Below are 25,547 nucleotides of genomic sequence, written 5' to 3' on the forward strand. Positions count from 1 at the left end.
CTGAGTTACTCTCCATCTGTGAGGGATATGATGAGACCATAAGACCACTTGAGATGCTGCATAATTGTATATCAACACTACTGTGTATTCTGGAACATGCAAACAAAAGCTACGGTATTTCAGACTGCCCAGAGGACCCTCTGTTTGGAGGCAGAGCAGACTTCTTTGAAAGGCTACAGCCCCCAAGTATAATGTGGGGGTTTTTTTGTTGTGTTCTTTTTGGTCTTTTTTTGGTTGGTTGGTTGGTTTGCTTTGCTTTGGTTTTGTTTTGTCAGTGTTTTTTTGTTTGCGTTTTGTGGGTTTTGTGTTTGTTTGTTTGTTTGTTTTCTGTCCTCTGTCCCTCCTTTTGGTTGCTTTCTCATTTCAACACCAAGACAATTTCATTTCAAGTAACTCCAAAAAGGCAAATTAGACCCTGACTGTAAAAGTCGTCATACCTGAAAAACACAGGCACGCAATAGGGCTATTTTTGAAGTAACTCATATTGCTCTGATATACTGCTCTCATTTTACTCCCTACCCTCTCCTGGTCCTCTGCCTGATCGTCCTGCCCCACTGGAAGTTTCCTTTTCACTCCTGCTGGCTTATCCTTTCCCAGACCCTCTAAGTCTAACCAGATCACTCTGATCCCTGGTGCATCCAATGGCAGGCAGGATTGAGCTGAATGACTTCAGCATTGGTTGAAACAGCATGAATTTGGCTCCAGCTGCTAAACTAATCAACATTCCAGACAAATAAATTCATACTAATTTTCATTTCCCTTTAGGATCCAATGAGCCATATTTGATTATGCATATTTTTCTTCAGAAAAATAATACTGTTGCCATAGCAATATTTTTCCTACCATAAACTTTGAGCTTAATGACTCTCCATCAGCCTTCTACAACAAGAACAGAATTAGTTGTGCTGCCATTAGCATCCCTAGCTCCATTTCTCAGAGCAGCTTTCTCCTGAGAACGTAAACTCCTTTTTTGAGAGTACAGAGTAAACAGACCAAAAGGTCAAGCTTTTAAAAGCTCGGTTCCACAGTTGTCGCACAAAGGAGCTCTTACTTGCCTTTCAGTAAGCAAGAGTCCATGGAGATGTTGTCCACACAAATTCCACTCTTAGTGAGCCTGCATTCATATGTATGAGATGAGTTTCTTCTGGAATATCGATATCTGTTGTGGCTGCACAGGCTTCCTTCATGTCCTTTGGGCTTTCACAGCAGAGAACATGAAGGAAGACAAGGGCCACAGCAGCCTTTTAATCAGCTGAATGCAGGAATTTCCAACAGCAAGGAGAGAAGGAGGGTCGATAAACCTGTATGGGTAACCCATCTTCAGTATTGGTAGGGAAAGCAACCTTTATCAAGTGCGTTGTGCAGGTTTCTCTCCCAGGGAGGGGAAGGCCACTTTTTCAGCGGGTGGCCAAAGCATCACAGATGGCTTCTGACCTCTTCGAAGGAGCAGAAAGGTGATGAGAATATGAACATTTGTGAGGAAGCTGTGTGAGCTGACCTTGCCTGAATTTCAGCCATGTCTTGTGTTTTCTTGAAAGGCCTTGTGGAGACCAAACAACACAGTACGCAGCAGAGAAGACCATGGGACCCTCCATCACCACCCCAGTGGGAGTGGTGTACTGTAGCATCCCTGGAAGCCAGGAGGACCCCAGCCTGCTGTGAGCAGCCGAGACCTGCTAATTTATCTATTTAGTCTCTCTGAATTTGCTGCAGAGCTAATAGAGCTCAGATCACTCCCTGAAGGCATTTCTCTCCTCCTACAGGGAGCCCAGTGAGACTGGTCAACTAAATAACATTTCAAAACCCTCCTTGCCAGGCACAAGAGTTCAGGCATGGTCAGCAACCAAGAAGTTTGGGCTGACAGTAAAACAAAGAAGAGTCAAAAAAAAGAAAAAAAAAAAATGAAATGAAGATCAATATCCTCTGATACCTTGATTTCAGCACTAAATCCAGAGTAAGAGAGTAAGATACTTCTGCTCTCTTTCCCTGAGCAAAAGAAAGGGCGTATATTTGACCCAGATAACTTCAAAGACCTAGTCTGTCCTGCAGCCTCACAAAGAGCTACAAAATGAGTGTGAACTGTCCTCTTTGCGGTGGCAAAGAACATGAGCTTATACACACAGAGAGCACATCACCCAAGACGGACTTTGCATGGGCAGTCACCCAAAGAAGCGGAAGAAAAAATGAATTAATAAGAATTTAGTTCTCATTCAGAAAGAATCAATACGTATAGATCACACTACATGACCAACCATATTACTGGTGTTGACCAATTAAACTCACTGTTTCAAGATGTCATAAAATTTCACAGTAAATCTCTTGTTGATTTTTGGCTGCATTTAGTAAACAGGAAAGAGGCTTGGTTGGCCCAAGATCAGAGTTCAGGAGTTTTTTTTAAATTTAAAAACTACTCTTAACCATAAGGTGTCACTATAGCTCAATGCACAATTATTTGTTGACATCCATACACAGAAAATCCCATTTTCTGTTTCCATTCATATGAACAAACTCACCTCCTGTGTAATATCCAGTGTACATTGAAAGTTTTAACTAGTTCATTCCAAATTTTTCAACAACAATGACTTGCCTGAAGTTATATATTAAGACAACTCAGTTCCCATTTCTTTCACCTTCCAGCAAGGAAATAATTGAGGAACTGGAGAATATGATAAAAGAGCTTTGGGATCCCCACAGCCTGGGCGTTGTTAAGACCCCGGAGGCAGTGTAGTGAAGGTCTTCTGTACTGACAGAAACCTTTACAGATGTAGGACACATGAGAAACTTTACAAACTAATTCTTTGAAACAAGGATATCAAGTAACTACTGCAATCACTCTACACTGACAGCAGTGTGAACATCGCTGTAACGGAGAACTTTTACCTGTGCTACATCATGACTGTTAAACCACTAGCTGTTTCTCAGATTACCCAACACTTTCTCAGAAGTTATTAATTTAATGTCATATTGTAGATAAGTGACACTGACTTGAATTCACAAAAAGAAGATCTTACCTGAGAGTTAATGATCCGCATGGTTGTTTTATTTCCAACATCTTTTTCATAGCCACGTGTTGGAGCAGAATTAAATCTTAGAACAGCATCGTGAGAATCTAGGAGCATAAATGAGAGAGTATTTTGTTTTTCTGATTAATACAGAACACTAAAATAAACAAATGACCTAAACCAACATAAAACTTACACATTTCTCCTAATCTTCATATTCTAAGGATGATAAACATTCTACCATACACTAACAAAAATCCTCTTGCATCTGCCACACGTTATTAATGTTATTAAAATCCACTCGAAAAAAAGTTCAGTGTCATCAATTACTTTAGCCTGCAGTACTTAAATAGTTCTTTTAATTGGATAAAATTAGTGTGGGAAGGTTATTAGTACACACAGTACACACAATTGCTCACTATTTCTATTGTAAAATTTACAAATTACTACATGCAAAAGCATGTTAATTGCAATGCTATCTAATGGCATATTTGAATGAACAACAATGCTCAACTATAAGCTTGTGCTCCACAGTATTTTACAATACCTGAAAATCTCAGACTATCCTAAACTTATTAATCATACCGTGAACTTACTCTCAAGGTCAGTACAAGTCTTAAAAAGCCTCTGTAGGGAAGTCAGTCTACAAACCTGCTCACACACAGAAATCCGAGGATCCCTTGGTAGCAAAGATCTAACAGAGCTGAACTGTCAAAGTTGCCTGACGAGCTGTTGACCTCGGAGTCATGCAGAATAGAAAGCAGCTATAGGTCAAGTATGGGTCAAGGGTAGACACTATGAGCAAGCTGCTGCTGGATAAAACATAACCACCCTCACAGTGCTTCTTTTAAGGGTATCTCAAAGCCCAAAAGTTGTGCGGGAGAGTAAGACATTATAACCATTGTCCATAAACACACTGTCCCTGCCAATAGTTCCCTATTTGGTGTACTTTTATCCCTTCTATTGATGGAAGCAGAGAATATGATTCAGGCCAAAATGGGTATGTAATGCCTTAACCCATAGGAAGTTTATAGCGCTGTTTAGTCACTTAAAATGTGGTTGTCTATAGCTCAAAAATGGATGAGGCAGAAGCTTCCAAGATGACCAACATGCTTCAATGGAATTCAGGCCTGATCCTATCAAACTTTGATCTTCTGTCCTTTCACACCTTTACTCCACACTTTTTGTACTCCAGACAAGAACATGTTGTGTGACATGAAGCCAGTAGTCCAATCTCAGCCATTCTTGCTTGCTTTAACACGTGTCTGAAAAGAGATTTTTGCCAAATGTCCAGTAAGACAAACTTCTCAGGAGCTAAGGAGTGAAGACTTTCTTCTGCAACCCTATGTATGGACAACCTCAGTCTCAACACCTAGCCTTCATTGGCCTAAACATAAGCATCTTGACTGCACAGGAGCTGGAGGACATGAAGTCAATAGAAGCTGCAGGTACTCCCCATTTTTGGAGAAGGATAAGGAAAACAAAGGTCCTTCATATTTGAAACCTGCTTCTGAATTTAAGAACATAAATTTGGACCCACATTCGACAACTTTTTGACAATTTGTTAAATGAGAACTGGGAATCGTGTTGAGAAATGGGAATTGTATGGTTCACAACCTAATGGAGAGTGTCCTGCATTTCCAACATTATCCATGCTGGTTCTTCATATCAAGAGCAGAAACCTTACTTCATCATAAAATATATGATCAGGACACAGCCTAACATTGATAATAGATGTTTTAAAGTTAACTGATTTTTATCTTATTAAGTATTTGAAGACAACCATTTCAAAGATATAAAAAGTTTGAGGTTTTATCACTGATCTCTGTTACTTCCTGATGATGCCAAAATAATTGTGTGTCCCATGAAATAGCATGATCACGATGGGAATGTTTGCTCTATTGGCACAGTATTTCCATACCTAGTTTCATTCAAAAACAACGGGAGGCAGGGTGGTGGGCAGGGAAGAGGAGGGCAAAAGACAGAAAACTCATTAATATTTCTGCATGCGTTTCTAATAGGAACACGGAAGAGGGAGCTAAAGGCCTGTGAAGAGAAAGGTCCTCTTTGTGCTGCCTTCTTAAGCCCTATTTTTTTCTCTTGGGAGGATAAATAGTAAAAGCCTTTTGCCTGCAGCAACTTCATCAACCAAGGCTTGTCCACCCCACGGCCAAAAAACCAGAACTTGCGCATGGGGTATTTTTCCCCACTCCCTAATGATGTTGGTTTTGCTCATTTTTGGTGCCTCCAAACTGGCAGGTTTTCTCGCATTTTCAATGCAGAGCTGGTAGCCCTGGTGCCAGCTCTGGGAGAAGACGGTCTTTCTCTACAGCTGTACATGCACATGGAAAAAGAGCATCTTGAACAGTCCAATCTTTCTCTTCCCAGTCAGACTCTCATCAGTTTCTCAAGGACTATAGAGGGGAGGTGGAAAGGCACAGCCAAGAGCTCAGCTGTAACACATACGATCTGGATTCTGCAGGGGAAGCGTAACTTCTTCTGCATGGGAATAATAATAGAAACATATGCTGGAGCTCCCATTTTCCATTTTAAGTAGGAAATGCTGGCACGATGTCTCCAGTGTATTAGCACTTCCCAGGAGCTGCAGTGACCACTAAGACCCACAGGCTTGCACCATGTCCCTCTGGGATGGCTGTAAGCACTCAGTTGCCCCCTGCCCCAGTTCTGGGCCAAATTCTCTGCTCAGTCACAAATACCTGCCCATGGCCTGGAAGATACTTAGAAAAAAATCTTCTGTGACTCCTGCTGCGCCACACGCTTTCCTGTACAACAGGTAGGAAGAGATCTGAAACTTCATTGTAGGCCTTACCAAATAGCATCTCCTCCCTTTTGGTGGCATCAGATGACAATTTCCCAATTAAATCAAAAGCTCTTCCTCAGAGAATGGCATAATCTTTCTGTGCCCAGAGTGTTCCCGAGGGAAAGGGTGCACACAGGAGCATACAGGCCCCAGGTACCATGTCAAGCACCAAAGTCCACAACTGGGCTCCGCCTGAGTGTGCAAAACCATCATGATGCATGCTGTAATATATAAATATATGTCACGGTGTACTATGGATTCTCCAGTACAGCACCAATCTATATCAGCGTAAACTGGGTGTACTTGGGAACACTGAGAGAAAATGATTTTGTTTCAGTCAAGGATAACACACCGAGGAAGGGTGTAACAACGACTTCTGAATCAGTGGGGCTTCCTGTGAAATTGGGGGTTACCCTGGTGTGATTTTAGCCACAGGCCAGCTGGGCATCCGTGCTATGCTGGAAGCCTATTAGAGTAGTTTGATAATGACAGCAGCTCTAATATAGCCTAGAGATTTAAAGGAAATCCATCTGTGTCAAAGATGATACAGTGTGATGAAGCAGGTATTGCGATGTGAAGTCCTGGAAGATGAGAGGATTAATGAGTACACATCAAAAGGTTTTTATAGAGAGCTGAAGGAGATAACTCTTCTTGCTCCAGAAGCAAGCTTGAGACATACATTTCATCCTTCTTTCAGCGCTCGCAGCATACTGCACATGTGCTCCTAAAATGAAGAGCTACTGAGGTGTTAATACGAGTGGTAGTACTTATTTTTGAAAGGAAAAAATAAAACTGACCTAGATTCATTCTATGGCTCCACAATCCTTTTCTGAATAGCAACTACAAAACTCCCACCTTGAAGTAGGGAATTCTGTGTGATGTTGACATCTCAGCACACGTGTAACCTCACTGACTCAGTGCAGCAATGGAAAAATCAATGGGAGGAGACACTTGAACTCATTAAAATTCAGTTTCAGAAAAGAGGTCAAGGGACTTGACCTCAGTGCATGAGGCTGCTCAAGGGTCTGAATTCTATACGTCTGTCAACTCCAAACATGCAGAAGATGAAAAGGATGGTCTACTTGGCATGGAGGCAAAGTTCAGTCTGGGATAACAACACCACAAGCAGTTTCTCTATGAGCCACTGCAAAACATAGACAGGTATAACACAGCTATGCAAAATAAAACCAGAACATGGCTCTAATCTGCTGAAGAAATAAACACACACTGCAGCAAAATGTCAAATACGGCAGATCTGATGAAACCAGTGCCTCCTTTATACAACAAGCTGTAATACGATAAGAAGGCATCACTGTTTTCTTTAAATCAAATTATGACTTCGGGCCTGATTTTCCTTTCAGTTACACTGTCCTGAAATAGAACAGCCTCACTGAAGTCGATAAGCTCACACTCATGTAATGCTGGTGAGAGAGAACAACCAGGCTTTACAGACCTATGCTTGAGAAGAATGAACCTTTTGAAATACTAACATGAACACATACACATATATATACATACACACGAATAGATACATTTCACCCACCTATTTCATCCCCTAGAGAGGAATTCAGTATTGCACCAGCAGACATAACGACAGCACAGCTCCCAAAGCCATGTGTATACAATTTGCCCAGTGGAATTTGGGGAACGTGCTTTTCCCATCCAAGAGTGGAGAAAGGAGCTTCCTTGCCATCTATTGTTTTCACATTCACCCTTTCTTTTAGCTCGCAGAATAGCTGGTCTCCTGTTAATTTGGAGTTTCGTTTCCCCTTGAACCGCACCCCATGCTTATTGGTGCTCAAATAATCTTTCATCGCCTTCTGCAGTCGAGGGTTTAACATCTTGGAAGAGACATCCCCTTTCCAAAGCTTGTAAAGAAAGGATTTCGACATTGTGGAATATAACCCATCCCAGTCATCGGATTCATCAAGCATCTGGCTTCTCCTGTGCTTTGTGCTCCTTCTCTTCATTCGTCTCTGATGGCTCCAGTTGTTCTGTAAAATATTTACTTTTGGATTATCCTCATCAGCTGAGATGAATTTTGCTATCTCTTGCAGGTGGTTGTGCGGGCGAGGCTGACCAGCAGCAAATAAATAATCATCATTCACTTGGTAGAAAGCACTTTTGGATTTTCTTCCTATCTGGGATGGAAAGAACTCATCTTCATTTATAAAGGCATCTTCCAAATCAGTCCATTTCTTAATACTTCCAGTCCCCGATTTAAATGTACCTAAGAGATCTTCATTAAGAAGCACCTCATTCCCATCAATGGTTTCAGAGAATGATGGATCATGTATGGCTCCCATGATGACTCTCTGCTTGCCCTGAAGGGGCAGAAGCCTCTTAGTTTCAATGTAAGAAAAGGAACTAGGAACTGGTTCAGCAGTGTTGCTATCTGTAAAATAGATGAAAATCACCAGAAAAAGCAGACCCCATGCAAAGATCCCAAACAGCATGAGTTGTTTCCATTGCTTCAAGTTAGGTTTCATGGCAATGCCTTTACCAGCTCCTCTGTGCCTTGAAGTATTGGTGAAGGAAAATGAAACCTGGAAAGAATATCAAATATTAATCAAAAATGGTTCTAAAAATAGATACAATTCAGAAATATTTTAACACACTTTGATAGATGGTGCAGAATTAATCTCCAAGCTGTAGAGCAGAGGATTCAGAAGCAGAAACAAACTCCAGAGCCTGCAGACACTGTAGGAGTGACATGCTTTGGCTGTAACCACACAGTGACAGCTGCTAGCTACAAAAGAAGCTGGTGGCCAGTTTCTACAGTAACACTGGGATCCTGCCTTCAGGGAGATCATGTGCCTGCCTGCTTCTGCTATACTGAGTGTAGCAGTAAGAGGAACAAAAGCAAAACCCATGCCTGGCTGTATGCACAGTGGGGACAATATGAGCTGTCTTCTCTTCTGCCATGGAAAGTCCTTATGCAGTGGGACTGCGAGCAAGCCTGTCCCCAAATGGACCAGGCAGGGAGCACAACTCTCAGCTGGCCAGCCCTCCTCTGCCCATGGCCCTGAAAGGATGGTGCTCTGTGGGTACCATCAAGGGGGAGCCGGGGAGAGCATCACATCGCAAGTTGGAGGGAGACTTTTCCTCAGCTGGTATGAACTGGCACAGCAACAGTGGGCCACATCATTTGCTGGGGAGCACAGCCCAGGATCAGACCCGAATAAGAGAGTGACTGTTGCACCTCTGCTACGGATGCGGCACACACACTGAGGTGGCACGGAGTTCTGTATGTCAAGGCGTGAGGCGTTTGCATTTTCCAAAAAGGGGGATGGCTGGCACAACTAAGTAAACACATGCCTCTGGGATAATGACGGAGATTATTTACATAAAGGGGAAGCAGGAGGAGATGTCAGACCTAGACTTGGAAATCTGTGCTCTACTAATACCTGGGGATTTTGGACAGCTTGTGCATTAGTGGGGAGATGCATGGTCCAAAAACAAATGAAGTCTGACTGAGGGAGCTGTGTTCCAAGGAAAATACACTAACACATTGCTGGACCACCACACATGCTATGTCCTTATACGAACTCACTTGCTCAATCAAGTGGTGTGGGCATCAGTGGCAAAGCTGGCTGAAGAAAGTCTGGCCCTACCTTATCACAAGCCTCATCATTCACCTTTCTGAATCATGGCCATCATCAGCCTCAGGTGCTACAATGAAGTGTAACTCAGTATACCAATTAGTGACATATCACCCAATCTGGATTAAAAATAAGCCCTTTCTTCTGGAGTTTTGTTTCTAAGTCCATTTGTTTGAATCATTGCTTAATGGTGGGACTTAGGAGCCACTTGTACCAGGCAGCTGTGATCAGAAAAGGGGAGCAGGAGTGGGGGCAGGTTTAGATTTCATTAACAGCCTGCACCTCAGGAGCCACCATCTCATCACATCGTGTCCAAACAGCACACACAGCTCTGTAGACCTCCGATAACACCCTGCCATCTTATACCTGACCATCAGGAGGGACCAAAACCACACGCACCATACTGTATTACCTTTCTGCAAGCTGCTAAACTACATCGAAGTTGAGCACAAACTTCGGACTGAACCTGTAACTAGGGCTGTGTTTTTACATTGAAAAGAAACTGGCACTTAGGCTGACATAAAGCATTCTCTGCTCTGTCCCTCATCCCTGCACCGTGCCCCTGCCACTGCCAACACCCCTGTCTATAGAGCTGGATCAGTAAAATGATATAACAGGGGATTAGGGGAAGTATATGTTAGAGGGGTTTTTTTGTTTTGGTTTATTTTTTTTAAATTGGATCAGCCCTCTTATCCACTTCAGTGTGGTCGCACATCCAGTTGTTTCAGCACAAATTAGGAGATTGCCTACCACAATGCAGAGGCGAGAACAAACCGCAGGTGGTATTAGCAGGGATACTTCAGGCTAGGATTTCTGCTGACCTCCTGGGAATGTGAGGCCACAGCATTACATTTCCAAACACAGTCTATTTTAACAAACAAGACAAATCCTAGAACATTAAAAAAAGCAAGCCAACTTTGGGACTCAAAGCAGTGTCCAAACAGAGAATAATCTCACACTTGGATGACCCAATTTCATTGCAAACACATTCATTTCGAGTACACTGAAAAAAAAAAAAAATCCAAGAGTGCGATAACCCTGTGCTCCACACACGTATGCCTTGGCTCACATAAACTACATGGAAAAAGGCTATTACTCCCACTGACCCATTTCCTACTTGCTCTCTGCTGCTCTTGCTGCAAGATTGCTCTCTGCAGAACCTCCACACTCCCCCCTACCCCGTACAATTTTAAATCACTACAGTCCACGTCCTGTGGGAGTCGACTTACAGTATATGGCTGTTGTGCAACTTAGGTCTGCCCTGAAGTTATTGCAACCTGCCCACTCATCAGTGTTCAGATGGTTTGCATTTTTAAATCAGCATTCTTCACTCGTCTGAACTGCTTTCATCCCTTTTTATCATTTTCCCTGCTGTGTTTCCCCAGCACTTTTCAACACGTGGCTTCCAAACCACTGTGTAAGTTAGTCTTTGCTCAGTCAGATGTTTCTCCTGCTGAATACACATTTCTTACAGGATCTGCAAAGGAAGCATCTTGCAGAATCTTTTTAACAGACAAGCTTGCAGGAAGTTGAAGCTACAAAGGAAGAGGTCACCAATATTTTTCACAGTCACATAACAAGTCCAAACACAATTTAAACACAAACCATAACGAAATCACATGCTTTTTGGAATTTTTTCCCAGTTTTGTTGTATCTTATAACCAGAAGTTGGTAAGAAAGAAAGGGTTTAGTCTTAATTCACGTGTGAGACTATGAAAGTTTCTAATTGTCTGTGATTGCATGCGTTTGGTGCAGCAGACTGCCTCAGCATGAAGAATTAGCGTGGACTCCTAAATTTGGTATTCAGGTTACAATCTGAAAAAGGAATGAGTTGCATTATTAATTATTTTTAAATCAAAGCAATTTTTTTTGCCCCATAATACTTATAAGGTCATAAAAGCAACACTTTTATTGGTCAGCATGGACATGTGATTACATTTTTCATGCAGCAAAAACTTAGCTGTGAAAAACAAAAAAAATCAGCATACAGCAATATATTTGTCAACACTGCAAGCAAAAGGAAAGCCACCAGTGGGAATAAATCTGAAAAGTTTACACATTAACTACTGCAGAAGCTTATCTACAATCCCTTGTTGCAAGTGGGGCCTCAAATAGGATACTCAAATCTCTTGAAGACCGGAGCTATGCAGGCAAATCTCTGTGCTGCTTTCATGTTTTTTGCTCACAAGAAAAGCCTTGTCCTCCAGCAGTACAGCTGAGCTGGAAGCAAATTCAAGGTCATTACTGTATTAGTTGCAAGAGGACCCCTACAACCTCACAGGATCTTGAAGGCTGTGCCTGGAAAGCTGCAGTAAGTCCAGAGAAATATCAGTTTATCTTATCTCCTGCTGCACTAAACATCCAGTCCTCTCCCCCTCAGGCCCTGCGACTTCTCACACTTCGCAGTCCCTGGCTTTAGGAATGTCTGGGAGAAGAGGGCAGCCCCTCCAAGCACTCCTCGCGGTCCCCCCACCGCACTGGCAGCAGACCTCTCTGCTGCTCACAGGGGAATCTCCCTCTGTACCATCTGGGGATGTGCTTGGGCTCATGCCCTGTGTTCCTGACAGAAGCACAATTCAATTGAAGAAAGAAAAATATTAGTGTAGGAAACCAGAAATTATGATCGCAATGAACTACACTGGCTAAATAAACAGGTGGTTTCATAGATGTAATTACTGAAGTCTACTGGATGCTTCAGAAAGAAACTTCCATGTCTCTCATCTATGCTCATCTATACAGCTTTCAAGCTGTCAAAGCAATTCTACACAAATTTCCAAATTATCATTAATGTTGCCTATTGTCTCCAGCTTCACCACCCCTGCTGCAATAATCCTCCCTACTTACAATGAGACTGTTGAAGTCAAAGCTAACAGCTAAGGAGGACCAGAGGAATAAATCTGCACCTGGGGAAAGCCTCCAAGTCTTAACCCAACCCAGGCTACTGTTCAGTAGAGGTAATAAAGCTGTTTGCCCCAGTAGGTGATGATCTCGTTTTGCTACATGTCTCCTATCTGATGGGCTTTTCCCATCATTAACTGATTTAAGCTCCAAGTACCGTATGGAGAAGGGCTTTTTTCTTATCAAGCCAGAATATTTGCATGAAAGCCATGGAAAGCATGAGGTGAGGTACAAACCAGCAAGGTGGGCAGACTTATTTATTTGCTTAATAAAAGTACTAGTAGCAGCTATGAAAAAGAAAGGCAAACCCCAAGGGTATCTTTGAAGAATCCCAGGAAATAAAGCCAGTTCCTCAGTGGAAATTAAAGGCCGATTTTCCAAAAGCGGCACCCATTTACGGGAAATTTCATTTTGCTACGCTAAGACGCAAGAAGCCAATGTGTTCCCCCACCCCTTATAAAGCCCATTGTTTTGCAACAAGGAGCACTTTTAATTTTTCTAAAGTAGGCCTCCTGACTATTTCTTAAATGAGAAGAGATGGATGAGGGAGATTTTTTTTTATTACTATTCCTTTGAAACATTCCTCCCTTTCAACACTGTGTATTGTTAAATTAATTTGTACAGACCCCAGCAGCTCAGAGGTCAGGATGGTTCAAGTTGATGTTCTAAGCTGTGCACTGTTATGTTAAACAGGGTTTATTCTTGGCTGCAGATTTTTAGTGAGAAGGTCACCTCGGGGTTATTTAGGGTAGCAAATGTTAGCTGTGGGCAACCGTTCCCAAAGGGCTGAGAATCAGACCAGGGTTTATTTGATGGAAAGCTTAGGCGGCCTGAACAGATAGCAAATGCTCCTTTAGTTTGCTCCATCTCTTAGTCTGCTAATTCCAGGGTATTAAGAAACCCCTGACATCGGGCAAGAGAGCTGGAGGCTGCATTTCCAGGGTGGGGAAACACACTCATCCTCCCATGTGGGATGTGCCAAGTTGGTTTTAGCATTATCACATCATTTCTGCGGTGCAAGCCATACAGTAGGCAGCAACAGACAGGCAAGCCTGTGGGGAGTGGTGACTGCCAAAAGATGTATATTAGTCTGTTGATGGCCTGGGCGCTTGTCTTATTGGCTGTGATTAGGCCTCTTAATTAATGAATCTCTTTTGGACAACTTCCTTGTTAGTCCCAATAAATCTGGCTCCTTCCTTCAACATTATTTTCAGAGGAGTCAAGCTGCATTCAGTATTATTTGTGGCAACATAACAGAATGTCTCTTGAAACACAGAAGAAATATCCAAACAACTCAGAAGTAGGATTTTTTAATTTTTCTTTTCTTTTCTTTTTTTTCCCTATACTGCTCAGTGCCTTTTTAAGCTATATTTAGTTATCTTCTTAGGGAAGATTGCTTGAGAGGTTATGCAAACGATGGTATTGCTAACCTGAATCATCCGTTAAATATGAGCCAAGTGTCCCAAGCCAGGGCATTTGGAAAGTGGAGTCTCAGGTTCTTCTTTGCTTCTGTGGATGCAGGCAGGCAGCATGCCTGTTCTCAGGTTCTCTGATAGAAACTAGGATTTCAAGTTAAAGGTGGTGGAGGTAGAGTGGCTTTTTTAATTATTATTTATTTATTTTTACTAATGACCCATTTCCAGGATCTCAGGCTGGAAGAAAATTACCAAATACAGTGAGACTTGCAGTAAAACTCACTCGAGCTGGCAACCCGGCAGCTGGAGAAATGCTCAGTGGGGCTTCTGCCAAGGAACGCGTCCTAGATTATTCTGTAGGAGCACGGGGGCTTAGATGCATAAATCTCCAGGCTTCAGTGGGAGGTCAAAGTTATCTTCTCTGTATCTGATATCCACTCTCCACACTCCATCATCAAGTTCGAGCTGCCTGGCATCGAAGCCAGCTATCACTTTCCTACAACCCACAGAGCCGCCTGCACAGCCCAGAGACCACATACAGGTTATGTGAGTGTGGGCTGACAGGAGGGAAGTAAAAATAACCATACCAGCTCCTAGCCTTCAGATGCAGACTTTCCCACTGGCAATGGAAATGTTCATCACAGCATCAAGGGCCAGGGCTCTGCAGTGACTCTGACTCTGCAGTGACTGACAGCATTTCTCGGGTCAACCTCCATCTACCCAACCTGCAGCATCTTTTCTCATGAGCCATGACGCCGGCTCTGTCTGGAATATACACTGAGATTCAAAACTCCAGACAGAATTTCCTCCCAAATTTCAGGTAAGGGAAGACAACACAACCTCTTCATCTTTGATGGACTGGTTATGAGCCAACCATGGTCTTATCATAACTGAGGGTTTCTATAGAAATGTACTACATTTTCACTGCATGTGAAATCCAGAACAACTTCAGTGTAAATCACTTCCAGGTTCCTCAAACGAAACTCCAAAGGGCAGAAGTGTCACATAGTTGTGCTCAAAATAAGCAATTTTCACAACATAACTCAGCCCCTAAAGCTTCTCAAGGACCCCCTCACATTACCATGCACGCAGCCTTACCTACTTCTGACCTCTTCTTTTGCCATTTTTCTTGCCGTATCTTTACTGTGCCCTGGCACGTTCACAGTGAGATGAAAAGGTTCAAGGCTGCTTCGAGTTGCAGCAAATGTCAGCAGTGCTTGGTTCCACCACGGGACATGGGTGCAGAAGCCACCACTTTGGCCATAGTTCCTAGCATGTCCTCACACACAAGGAGTAGAGGAGCAGCTAAGATATCTTTACTGCCCTTGCAGAACTACCAGCTGGCTGTTTTGGGCAGTTTTCGGTCATATTTCAGCTGCCACAGCACTGTGTCTTGATCCAAGCACCAAGAAAAACAAGCGAATAAACAAACGAGTAAAACTCTTATTTACATCAGTATAAAAGTTCTGCAAATACCCAGAGACAGTGCAAGTCGCTTTTCCAAAGTGAAATTCATTGTGCCACTGGATAATCACGGAGGGGTCCAGCTTTACACCAACACCATCCCAGCTGGCTACACTCTTCCACCTCAGCAGTTCCTCTACACAGGCAAAGCCTTGAGGATCAGGCCACAGAGCAGCTCGTGTTTTTTCTGCTCCTCTCTGCTCCCCATCACAAACGGCAAGTTGTAAAGGAACTGCAGATGATCCCAGGAGACTCGATCAGCACTAGGATCCCGGGAAGCCAAATGCTGCGTGTTTGCGTGAGGCGGGCAGGCTGAAAGGGCAAGCTGGCTGCAGATAAAAGCCAGGTGTGGAAACAAGGCGATCAGACTGATGGCCACCACTTACTTGCGCATCCTCCGCTCGTGCATAATCACCTTACTAATGTATTTACGTTTATTGCTGAGGTGAGGTCAGTAAGAAAAGTACGGCAACACAGGGAGGAAGAAGCGAGGACTGGGAGAGGCTGGGAGGAGACCGGGACACTGGGAAGGAAGCAGGACACCGGCTGCAGAGCAGAGCGAAGGGCAGGGGTGAGCAGCAGAAAACGAAGAGAATCTGTGCCCATGGCACTAGTGAAAGAGCAAAAACAACACCTGCCAGAGTCAAGGACACCTCAGCACCAAGGGGGTGAGAAATGGCAGCAAAAACTTCCTCCCACCAGAACAATCACATCCTTCCCTCCAGGGAAGCACCGGCTGAACCCTACTCCTGCTGAGGGCAGGCTCTGGCACAGAGCTTCATGCCCTATTTCTCCCAAGCAACTGATGGGAAAGAGGTCACCACGCTCCTGCAACAGGGTGGAAGGTCTTGGTGAGCAGCAGGATCCGTGCTGTGTCCTACCCCTTTATTCTGGGCAGCCCTTCCCAGGTCAATGTGCTGCTTCCCACCATCCCTGTGCAGGGGAAAGGGGACCCTGGGGCACCAACTGCGCTCCTCGCAGACGGAGCATAGTCCTTGCTCTCCTCCCACCTATGCACCAGGACACCCTCGGACCGAGTTTTGCAATGGACTAGCAGCCAAAATAGCTGCACCTATTTTCCTCTCTTCTGCCCCGCGTACATCACTTCAAACCCCATGCAGACATTCTGCAAACTACAGGCACAGCTGGTGCCTGACGACTCACAACACGAGCAGGAGTGACATCCCACCTTCAGCACAGCCTGGCTTTCTGTGGGATTGATCCTACCCTGCCCACAGAATAAGGTTTTAATCCTTTTCCCCCTGCAAAAGCACAGTTCAGGAGCAGCCCATGCCTATGTTCTGATGTCATGTGTAACTGAATATGATGGCAGGAATCTCTTAATGCCCCGAAACAAGACAGAGAAGTGCAGAGAAATGGATAGTCTACTCGGTGTCTAATAACACATTAAAAAGAAAAAAATCCAGCCAACATATATAACTGTATTTGGTTCCTCTCCTTCTTTTTAGGGACAGCTTTTGATACCGTACTTGCAAAAACACATAATTCAAAAAAGGAAGGAAGTGCTTTGAGGGTTTTTTATTTAAAGCTTGACAGGATAAACGAATCATAGTCTCATTAAATCACACAAATCTCAGCCTGCACACAGACTAAACCACGAGAAATAGGACGTTACAAATCCTCATGCAGTTCTACACTTCCAGCACAACAGCTCATTTTATTTCTGCTCTTGGCAAGGTTAGAATAAAAGGCTTCTTTTCTTTGCTCCATAAATGTTTTTAGATGCTATATTACTTGAACTTAACACAGCAGTAATTGCACTGAAAAAGGGCAATCTGAATTGCTTCCTGAAAGAAGGGAACATTTATACTAACACACACATGAACAGAGAGCACAGTTACAAAAGGTCTGTTTCAATCCCATCATAAAAAAACTTGACCAAACTTACAATCTCTTCCAGGCAAAAATGGTTGCAGAATTTTGATTTTCCACTCTAAAGCAAAAATGTTTCTGAGATATACTGATTATCTATATCTCAATATAGCAGTAAACTTTACATCCGTAGAGTATGTTTCTACTGTATGTTCCAATAAAGCAAGTCCTACAGGCACTGAGTTTTGCTTTGCTTTTTATTACTAACTTTTTCATTAGACTCTAGTTTGTCTTTCTACATTTGTTCCAGAAAGCAAACAAGCCCTCGCTTTAAAACTCTTAAGCAGAACAATGGTAAATAAATTGTTCCCTATTTCTCAGCTCTATCTCAGTGCCAATTCCTATTTGTTTACATTAGCAACATAATTTTCTACATGCTCTCTTAAAATTATCTTTGTTAACATCTCATTTCTATACATTCATATATATACATACAAACAACATGCCTTCTATAGGCTTATTTGCTCTAGGCTAAAAGCTTGAATGAAAAGTTTCACCCTGGAAGAAGGCTTGCCAAACTGAAGGATGAAGTCAGTTTAGGCTTTGTTACATTACAAATACAATCCAAAATTGAAGTTTCCTGGACTGGAGCAATTTTTTCCCCTCTTTTTTGTATGTTTTAATATTTAACATTACTATGCTGATAATAGGCCAATCTACACTAGCTAGGATGTTTTGTTTGGCTTCATAAAGCAAAATTAAGTGGCATTAGCATTTTTTTTTCTTTTTCTCCTCCATTCTGGCAGTGTTTTATCCATGGCTCAGGGCAATATTAGTTCAAACTATGACTAGATCAACAGAAATCTCTTCTGTGGGGGATACAGCTGTTTGTAACCTGACACGAACCACTGGAACCTGAATCCTACCTGCCTGGAAATTTTGCAGAGAAACAGGATCTCTAAGAACTACCATCATGAAAACAGTATGAGAACAGTGACAATTAAATCACAGTTGTTGGATTCTTTCCCCTTTGTGCAGTCATTAGTGCCCATGTGCAGCACACAAGAAGTCTTCTCCCCCAGCACTTGCCATTCACTCCCTACAAGTGCGAATGACTTTACAAGGTGGGAGGTACCAGAAAAAAAAAAAAAAAAAGGGTCTCTGAAAGCTCTGATATCATTAAAATAGTGAGAAACCAAGGTAAGAGAGAAGTAAGACAGAGCTGACTAGTTTGCAAGATTATGTGCATTATTTTTTTTTGTTATAAAAGTTAAAATGACAGGATAAGATTCTGAGCCCATCCTTACTGGATACAACCGTGGAATTACCATTTGATGCTAATTTTCACCATCATAAGAGACAACAGAATCTAAAACCTTGTATTTTGAGATCTACAAGCTACTAACAATGAAGCTGGGAAAGAGTAAATGCTTTTCGTACTAAGGTACTTGGCAGGGGTTGTTGACATGCCTTTACCTCTGGAAGAAAGTCTCTATTTAAATACTGACTTGGAAGTCTGAAGCTAACGAGCATACATGTAATATATTCCCTTTCTTCAATTCTTCAACAGGTGGGATTCTCAAATTTTTCATTACAATATTTGTCAGTAATTCAAATGCTGGCTATGTTGTTTTTGGTTTCCAGCCAACAGGCAGGCCTTTGAAATATCACTGATTTCATTAAAAAAGCCCTCCTTCTAAGCCTGCCTTTAAGTAGCCAAGATATACAAACCCCCTGCCTGGCTTTTGCACACTCTGCTTAGAAGATGCAGATGCATCTGCTTAGAAGATGCGGATGAAGCGCATCCTCTTGCCTGGCACAGCGCATAGCCATCCTCTCAGGAAGATGTCAGACATGCCTGAAATCCCTCTCCTCCTCTCCTCTCCCTCTCCTCTCCTCTCCCTCTCCTCCACCTTGGCAATTCCACACCCATGGGAACAGGCTCCCTCCAGGCTATGGCAAGGAGTAGCTCATGCCCCCCCCAGCATACTCCCCTGCTTGCTTTCCCAGCGAGGTGCTTCTCAGACAGTGCTTGCTTCTCTTCAGGTTCGTGGCCTTCCCAGAAAATGTGAGTTTTCCCTCACTGTGGCACCATCTGCCATTTAGGAAGGCTATCAGCGACATTCAGGCCAACCATGTGGAGAATCAGGAACAAAGTTTGTGAGGATGAAGATGATATTTTATGTGGGTTTGCCCCTTGCCTAGCACAATACAGCCCCAATCCATGTCTGCAGCTTTTAAGTGCTAAAGGAACAGAGCAAGTAATAAAGTGAAGCCAATTCACCACCCTAAATCAATCAGAAAAAGGTTTTCTCTGCCAGCATAAAAAGAGACTGTTCTGAAAAAGAAATCTTTGTTTTAACATAGATTGATTCCTTAGCAACACCTAATCCTGTCAAACCTATTCTGTCGATGGTGTTTAGTCCCGCTTCAATCCTGTTGAGACACTAAAACAAAAAAAAAAAGTCTGACCTAAAAGCTAATGCTTAACGTTTCTAACATTTTCATGATTCTTGCTTTTATTTCCTGATTTGCATCTATATTTCTAGTTAGTCTTTGTTAGTAGAGATGTTTTATAAACAGTTAAAACTGCTATAGCAGGAATGGGGTATACTACACAGGATGACAGCAAGCAAAGCAAAGTCTTCCTACTTTCTTCAGATTGTTTTTCAACTGCTGGAGAAAAATGCATTGAAGTCCATACTAAATTTGGGTACAAAAATGCAAAAAGATACACTTGCAGCAATCATAAATTACACCAAGCAGTGATGGGACTCTTGTTCTGGTCTGCAGCTGCCTTCCGTCTACTCCAAACTTGGATTTTTCGGTATCTGTGCAAAACATTCTGTTTTGCCTGCCCTGCTGAAGCGAAAGAGTAAAATTCTTGTGAACCTGTATTTGGACATAAGGTAGTACAGCAAAGTGCTGGTAATCCACACTCACTGGTAGGAAACCTGCCACTAGTAGTAAACATACCGATCACTAAACACAGCTTGGTGAATTGATTAAACAAAATTTACCAGTCCAATACAGCAGGAGGAACTCTATATAGGAATATTTCCTTAATGCATTGTAACTTGTACTTTATTTTAATGCATTGTACAATTTCATAGCACTTCTAGCAACTATAGTGAAATGTATGGTATAAAACCGCCAAATATGAAATCTGGTATTACCTCAAACAGATTCTGGAGGGTCATGAGAGACACCAGGTTATTCCCAGGGAGGAATGACACAGCCCTGTGTGTTCCTATTTCCCCAGCCCTGCGCTGCTACAAAGCTACAGCAGAATCCTGCAACATCTCACCATCCTGAAGTGACATTTAAGTAGAGGAATACAAAGATTTTAAGATTAATTTACAAGGAGTGGTAGACTGGTTTACTTACAAATCACATTTATTCAAACATATCTTATACCTCCTGTTCTGCTTTTCCACTGAAGAGCCCAATTTTGTGACCAGCAACAGACACACAAGCTGGGATTTTTCAATTTCAGCTTAAGCTTTTCCTAAACAGACGGACAGACAATATGTTGCACCCCAAAAGAACCAAAAGAAGTACTGTTTAAAGTTAGCTGGGGAGGCAGGAGCACCCCCACCCACAGCCCTGAGGGCCAGCTCTGGACACACGACCCCACTGACTGAATTCACACACGAGCACTGACTGGCAGCACACACGCCAAGTTCCTGGTGCAAACCAGGCAGCTGGATATCACCACATTTCAGTCTAAAGATGCTGTACTTCTACAGATTTTCTCTTTCTTCTATTTTAACCACTTCTTGAGATTGCTCCATCTCTTCAGATTGCTCCGAAAGCAGCATAAATTATTAACAGTGAACTAATTTATGATGAAATGGACTTATCATACTAACTACTGATAATTTTTTTAAGCTTTAATTGTTCAAATTTGATACAGCCCTTTAAGAATCCTATCCAATGTGCTTTCACAATTCTCAATGGATAGTATTTATCTGACTTATTTACTAATTACTTCCAAATTACAAGTGTCCCCCAGGTCTGAATCGTTTTTGAAAGAATGAGCAGACTTACATAGTTTTATACCATGAGGGAAGAGAAATTAAAGGAAAAGAATTTGCATGGCTCAGATAAAGGAAATGGAAAGTTTCATTTCTTTAAAGTGTTTTCCAGCTTTATTACCACATGCAGGTAACAGTTTTGTCTGTTAAATCTTCCACACCATCATCATGTCAAGATCTCTGCTTAGGTTTTTTCAGTAAATGGAAATGACCATCAAAACCTATGGCAAAAGCAGTACTCCAGACTGCTGATACTGTAAATGTCACTGTCTCCATAAAGCAACTGAGTATGGACAAGCACATGTAGCACAACCACATATTTTCAAGCCACTTAAACAGAACATGCCCAAGGGCATGCTGTAGAGAAGCCCACGTTTCTGTCAGTGGGTAACGTACACAGTTTCCTTTCCAGGAGTCAGAGAATCCAAGTTTATGTGAATTCTAATATATCACTTTTCTGCCAAGCACATTGTTGTAAGAAACAGGCACACTGGTGTCTTTAGTTTAAAATCAATTTCATTTGGCCTGGGCATCAGAGAATTGGGGAAAAAAATAGACTTTTAGTATACAGCATTTGCTTTCTAAAAGCACTTTCTTGGAATATGTAACATTGTTAATATAATACATACTTTATGTACTCCATGTACGCTCTCTACAGCTACTATTTTTCCAGCATTTCAGCCAGTGACTGGTGACTCCAGATGACAGTCCTGTGTTCCCTCCAGCATCACCATATCCCTATAACCACCTCCTGATTTCCAAAACCTCAGGAGAAGTAGCATCCCTATTCTGAAGCACCTCCAAGACCTATGCACCAGTCACCACTGCTGCAAGTCTTGATCCAATCTGTCTTTATCCTGATGACACTTCTACTCAGCATACCTGTTTTTTCAAGTCACTTGACATTTTCCTGAGTGCTTCTCATACATGGGACTTGAAATTTTCTTCTTTTGTAACCTCACTTCAGTTGGAAGGAAAATGAGAGGAATCTTTTGCTTAAAATGGTAGTGCATTTTGAAGAAAAAAAATATAACTGCTTTGTTTAGTGGATCTAAATGAAAAATTCAATTTTGGTTTACCGCCCAAAACGGCAATGGAACTGATGTGGTATCAAATATTACCTTCTGAGAAACTTTGACAGTGGGGAAATAGGCAATTCTTTTTGCTCTGCTGTTACTGACCACACTTCTGCTTTATAGCTGATTCTAAACAATTGGGGGTGGCGGCGGGGGGGGGGGGGGGGCGGGGATGAGGGACAGGAAAACACATATAAAGAGGCTGACTTTAATCCAGTGGTAGGGTAAGGAAGACTTCAAACTCTATCACACATACTTACTAGGTCCGTTCTGCACTTATAATGCAGTTTTGAGCTGTGAATCTCCAGTAGTGTCCGTCCCACAGCTTTATTGTCTTTGTATAGCTGTATCATTGTCTGGCTGTTAATGTTCCTGCCTCATTTACTTAAAATGTTGAAAGCCAGCAAATATGGAAATAATATCAAGAATTTAATGAGAGGTATTTTAAGTGTCGTACCTCTTAACTATTCTTTAGAAAATAAGCAAGCAAATTCAGAAACAGAGTTAAAGTGGCACTATCAAAAAGCAAACTACTGTAGAGAGAGGACTTTAATTTCTTGAGCTGGATCAGATATCTACCTTAGCCATGCTGAACTTCCCAGCAGTCAAGGCTATGAATTATTACTGGGGCTTGACTGATTATACATGGTGCTGGTATGCCTGAGACCTTCCAAACACAGCAAGGGATACTGCAGCAGTAGACAATACTATAATATTGCAGTATTACAAGCTATGCAGTTTTCTGTCCCTTCTCTCAGCTTGTGCAATGGGTCTATGAGACTTCTTGGAAAATTTCATCTGCAAGCACAGGATGGAGTAGCACCAGTAGTAACTCAAAGCTTTGCAGCTCTGCAGTCTGAAAAGCGCAGACACACTATTTCTAGAAATGCCACAAAAATAAAAATTCATTGAGGTGATCCCCTCCAGTGGGGCTCTGCTTACTGAAGAAATCATTCAGGGAGTCCCTATGCAGAGCACTACAGTACTGTGCAGTGATGCTTGAGCTAGCTCAGGAATCAAAAAATGCACCCTTGATTCTATATATTTTTAATTGCATTTCCTCTTTGATGGCTATGGTTTTGATGCTGTCACCACCTGAAGAAACCTCGGGGCACTTTCAGCTGCAACTAGTTATTGTTTAAAAAAAATAAAAAGCCTCTGCATCATACATGACAAAAGAAAAGTTCCATGTATACAGTGGACTCTAGCTGTGCCCTTATTTATCTCATGACGACCTTGCAAGAGCAACATATATTCCAATGACTGCAAGGCTTAATTATTTTAATTCTGTGGTCCAGGAGTTTTCAGCAGGGTTTCTCTACTGCTTGCAGCTTTTGCAGACTGTAGCAGTGTATCTGATCACTGGTTTAAGTAGCTGCGATCACATTACACCCACCCTGCACCCTTCTCATTGGCTGCCTACATAGTGGCAGATTGATTTTTAGCTGGCTCTGTTGGTCTTTTTAGTGCTCCTAATAATAAAACGCTTGAGCAAATAGAAAACCTTCTGATGGGTATTTCATGCCGACACTCTCTTTCTGAATTAACCCACAATAATCTTGACAGACAACTGTATGTACCGGTACAGATGGCAAACAGGACAAAGACTGCGCCTTGCACAGACGTGGAGCAACTCCTGGTCTCATGAGCTGCAGAACTCAGCAGGTGCTGGGTAATTCTGCCTGCAAGAGCATCATACCAAGCAGTGATCAGCAGCACCTTATCTCTTCCAGGAGCAGCATCTCCTGACTTCTTCCGAGTCTCTCACAGTGCTTCTAAACTCCAGCCCCCGAAAGAAAAATAACAATCAAACATTGACTTCAAACACTCTCAGCTTCTGCCTCAGGGTGAGGACTCATTCCAGCTTAACATCTGTTCCAGCCCTGCTCACCCTGTCTATAAAGTGACTCAGTCAAATTAATTCAGTGTCTTTAAATACAGCATATTTAGAGACCTCCCCTCATTTGGCTGCATCTAACAATAGCAAGTATCTGCAATGGCATGCTTTGGTCTGCACATCATCCAGGAACCAGCACTCAGGGTGGAAGGAAGGGCTGGTGCATAACTAGGTCTCACTCCTATTCGGAATCAAGTCACAGCCAAAGTGACCCTAACTTGAGAAATAAAAAGCACTTCCAGGCCCACAAACATTTTATCTGTTTTTTCTAAGCTCTATCTGAAATTTCACAATTTTGGCAGCTACACATTTCAGGCTACAGATGTTTAGACACAATGAAGAGCAGCTCAAGAGCACACATGGAGAACACTGATCCAAATCTTAGGCTATCGCCACCTTCATGGCTTTCCACGGCAGGAGCTACCACTAGGGAAACTCCGAATGATGAGATGGCCATCAACCAGAATAATTTTTCGCCTGGAGGTGAGAGTATAACTAGGCCAACAGAAACGCTCTCTTCGACCAAGCAGAGAGGGAGAAGCTGTATTAAACAGTGAGATTTCAAACCAGACAGCCCAAAAAGCTCTCCAGTGATAGTCAGGTGGGAGTAAGACTTGAACTATGACTCCTTCTCGGGTGGATATAGGGCTAATGCGTCTGTCTTACCACATATGCCTGTACACAGCCATGTACAATCTGGCACCAAGCTATACTTCTCTGAATTTATCCTTTAAATTTAAAAAAAAGGCAAAAATACATTCAGCCTGAACAAGAAATAGCAGTGAACAATTAAGATGGAATGAATAGCAACTATTCAGAAATATTTCTAATGGAAAGATTAGCTTTCTATAACAAATTCCAGTTTTAACCTTCATAACTTCAACAAAGTAAAGCCCAGCCACATGAAATTTCACAGTCATGGTCTTGTGCCAAGGAAAGCTTGTCTGGAAAGTTTGAGGTAGATCGGCCAAGGCATCATGGAGATACGAGAGTTCCAGAAAAGTGAGGTGTTCTCCATTTCTTGGACTCCATCCTAATTTTTTTTGGCTCACCATAACCTCAAAATGGTTGGCTTAGATATTCCAAATTTGCTTGGCTACTACTGGTGCCTTTGACTAGTTGCAGGCTATTCTATTACTAAATGTGGGTTTGTGCAAATTCTGAGTGCTGCGGTTGTTAACACCACATGTTGGCTTGTATCTACCACAGGCAAGCCAGCCTGGCCCGCTGCAGGGTCCTCCAGCACCTCATCAGCTGTGCTCAGGAGGCAGCACCAAAGCTCAGGACCCTTCCCCTCAGGTCTGACTGGGTATAAGAACTTGGCTGGACTTTACAGTCTCTGCGGGGGAGCTACACTAGGCCGAAGAGCAATTGCTCCAGGGTGCTTCCAAGCCTTGCCAGTACCAAAGTGCCTCTCTGGGAAAGGTAAGCACACACCCGGCAGTGATTGTTTCCTCCCCAGTCTTATTGTCATCCTCCTACTACTCCTTCAATCCATACTT

At 42.5% G+C, this 25,547-nt stretch overlaps 1 protein-coding gene across 1 annotated transcript in view; it reads right to left on the reverse strand.

Annotated features, from left to right (window-relative positions):
- ST6GAL2 (ST6 beta-galactoside alpha-2,6-sialyltransferase 2) overlaps positions 1-25,547 on the reverse strand; it is a 47,404-nt gene that overhangs the window by 13,947 nt on the left and 7,910 nt on the right. The window contains exons 3-4 of the mRNA XM_065649708.1: positions 7,367-8,369; positions 3,012-3,109 (exon numbers count right to left, since the gene is read on the reverse strand). Of these exons, the coding sequence (XP_065505780.1) occupies positions 3,012-3,109; positions 7,367-8,369 (1,101 nt within the window). The remainder of the gene's footprint in view (positions 1-3,011; positions 3,110-7,366; positions 8,370-25,547) is intronic.

The sequence above is a fragment of the Caloenas nicobarica genome, chromosome 1 (genome assembly GCF_036013445.1).
Source record: "Caloenas nicobarica isolate bCalNic1 chromosome 1, bCalNic1.hap1, whole genome shotgun sequence".
NCBI lineage: Eukaryota > Metazoa > Chordata > Aves > Columbiformes > Columbidae > Caloenas > Caloenas nicobarica.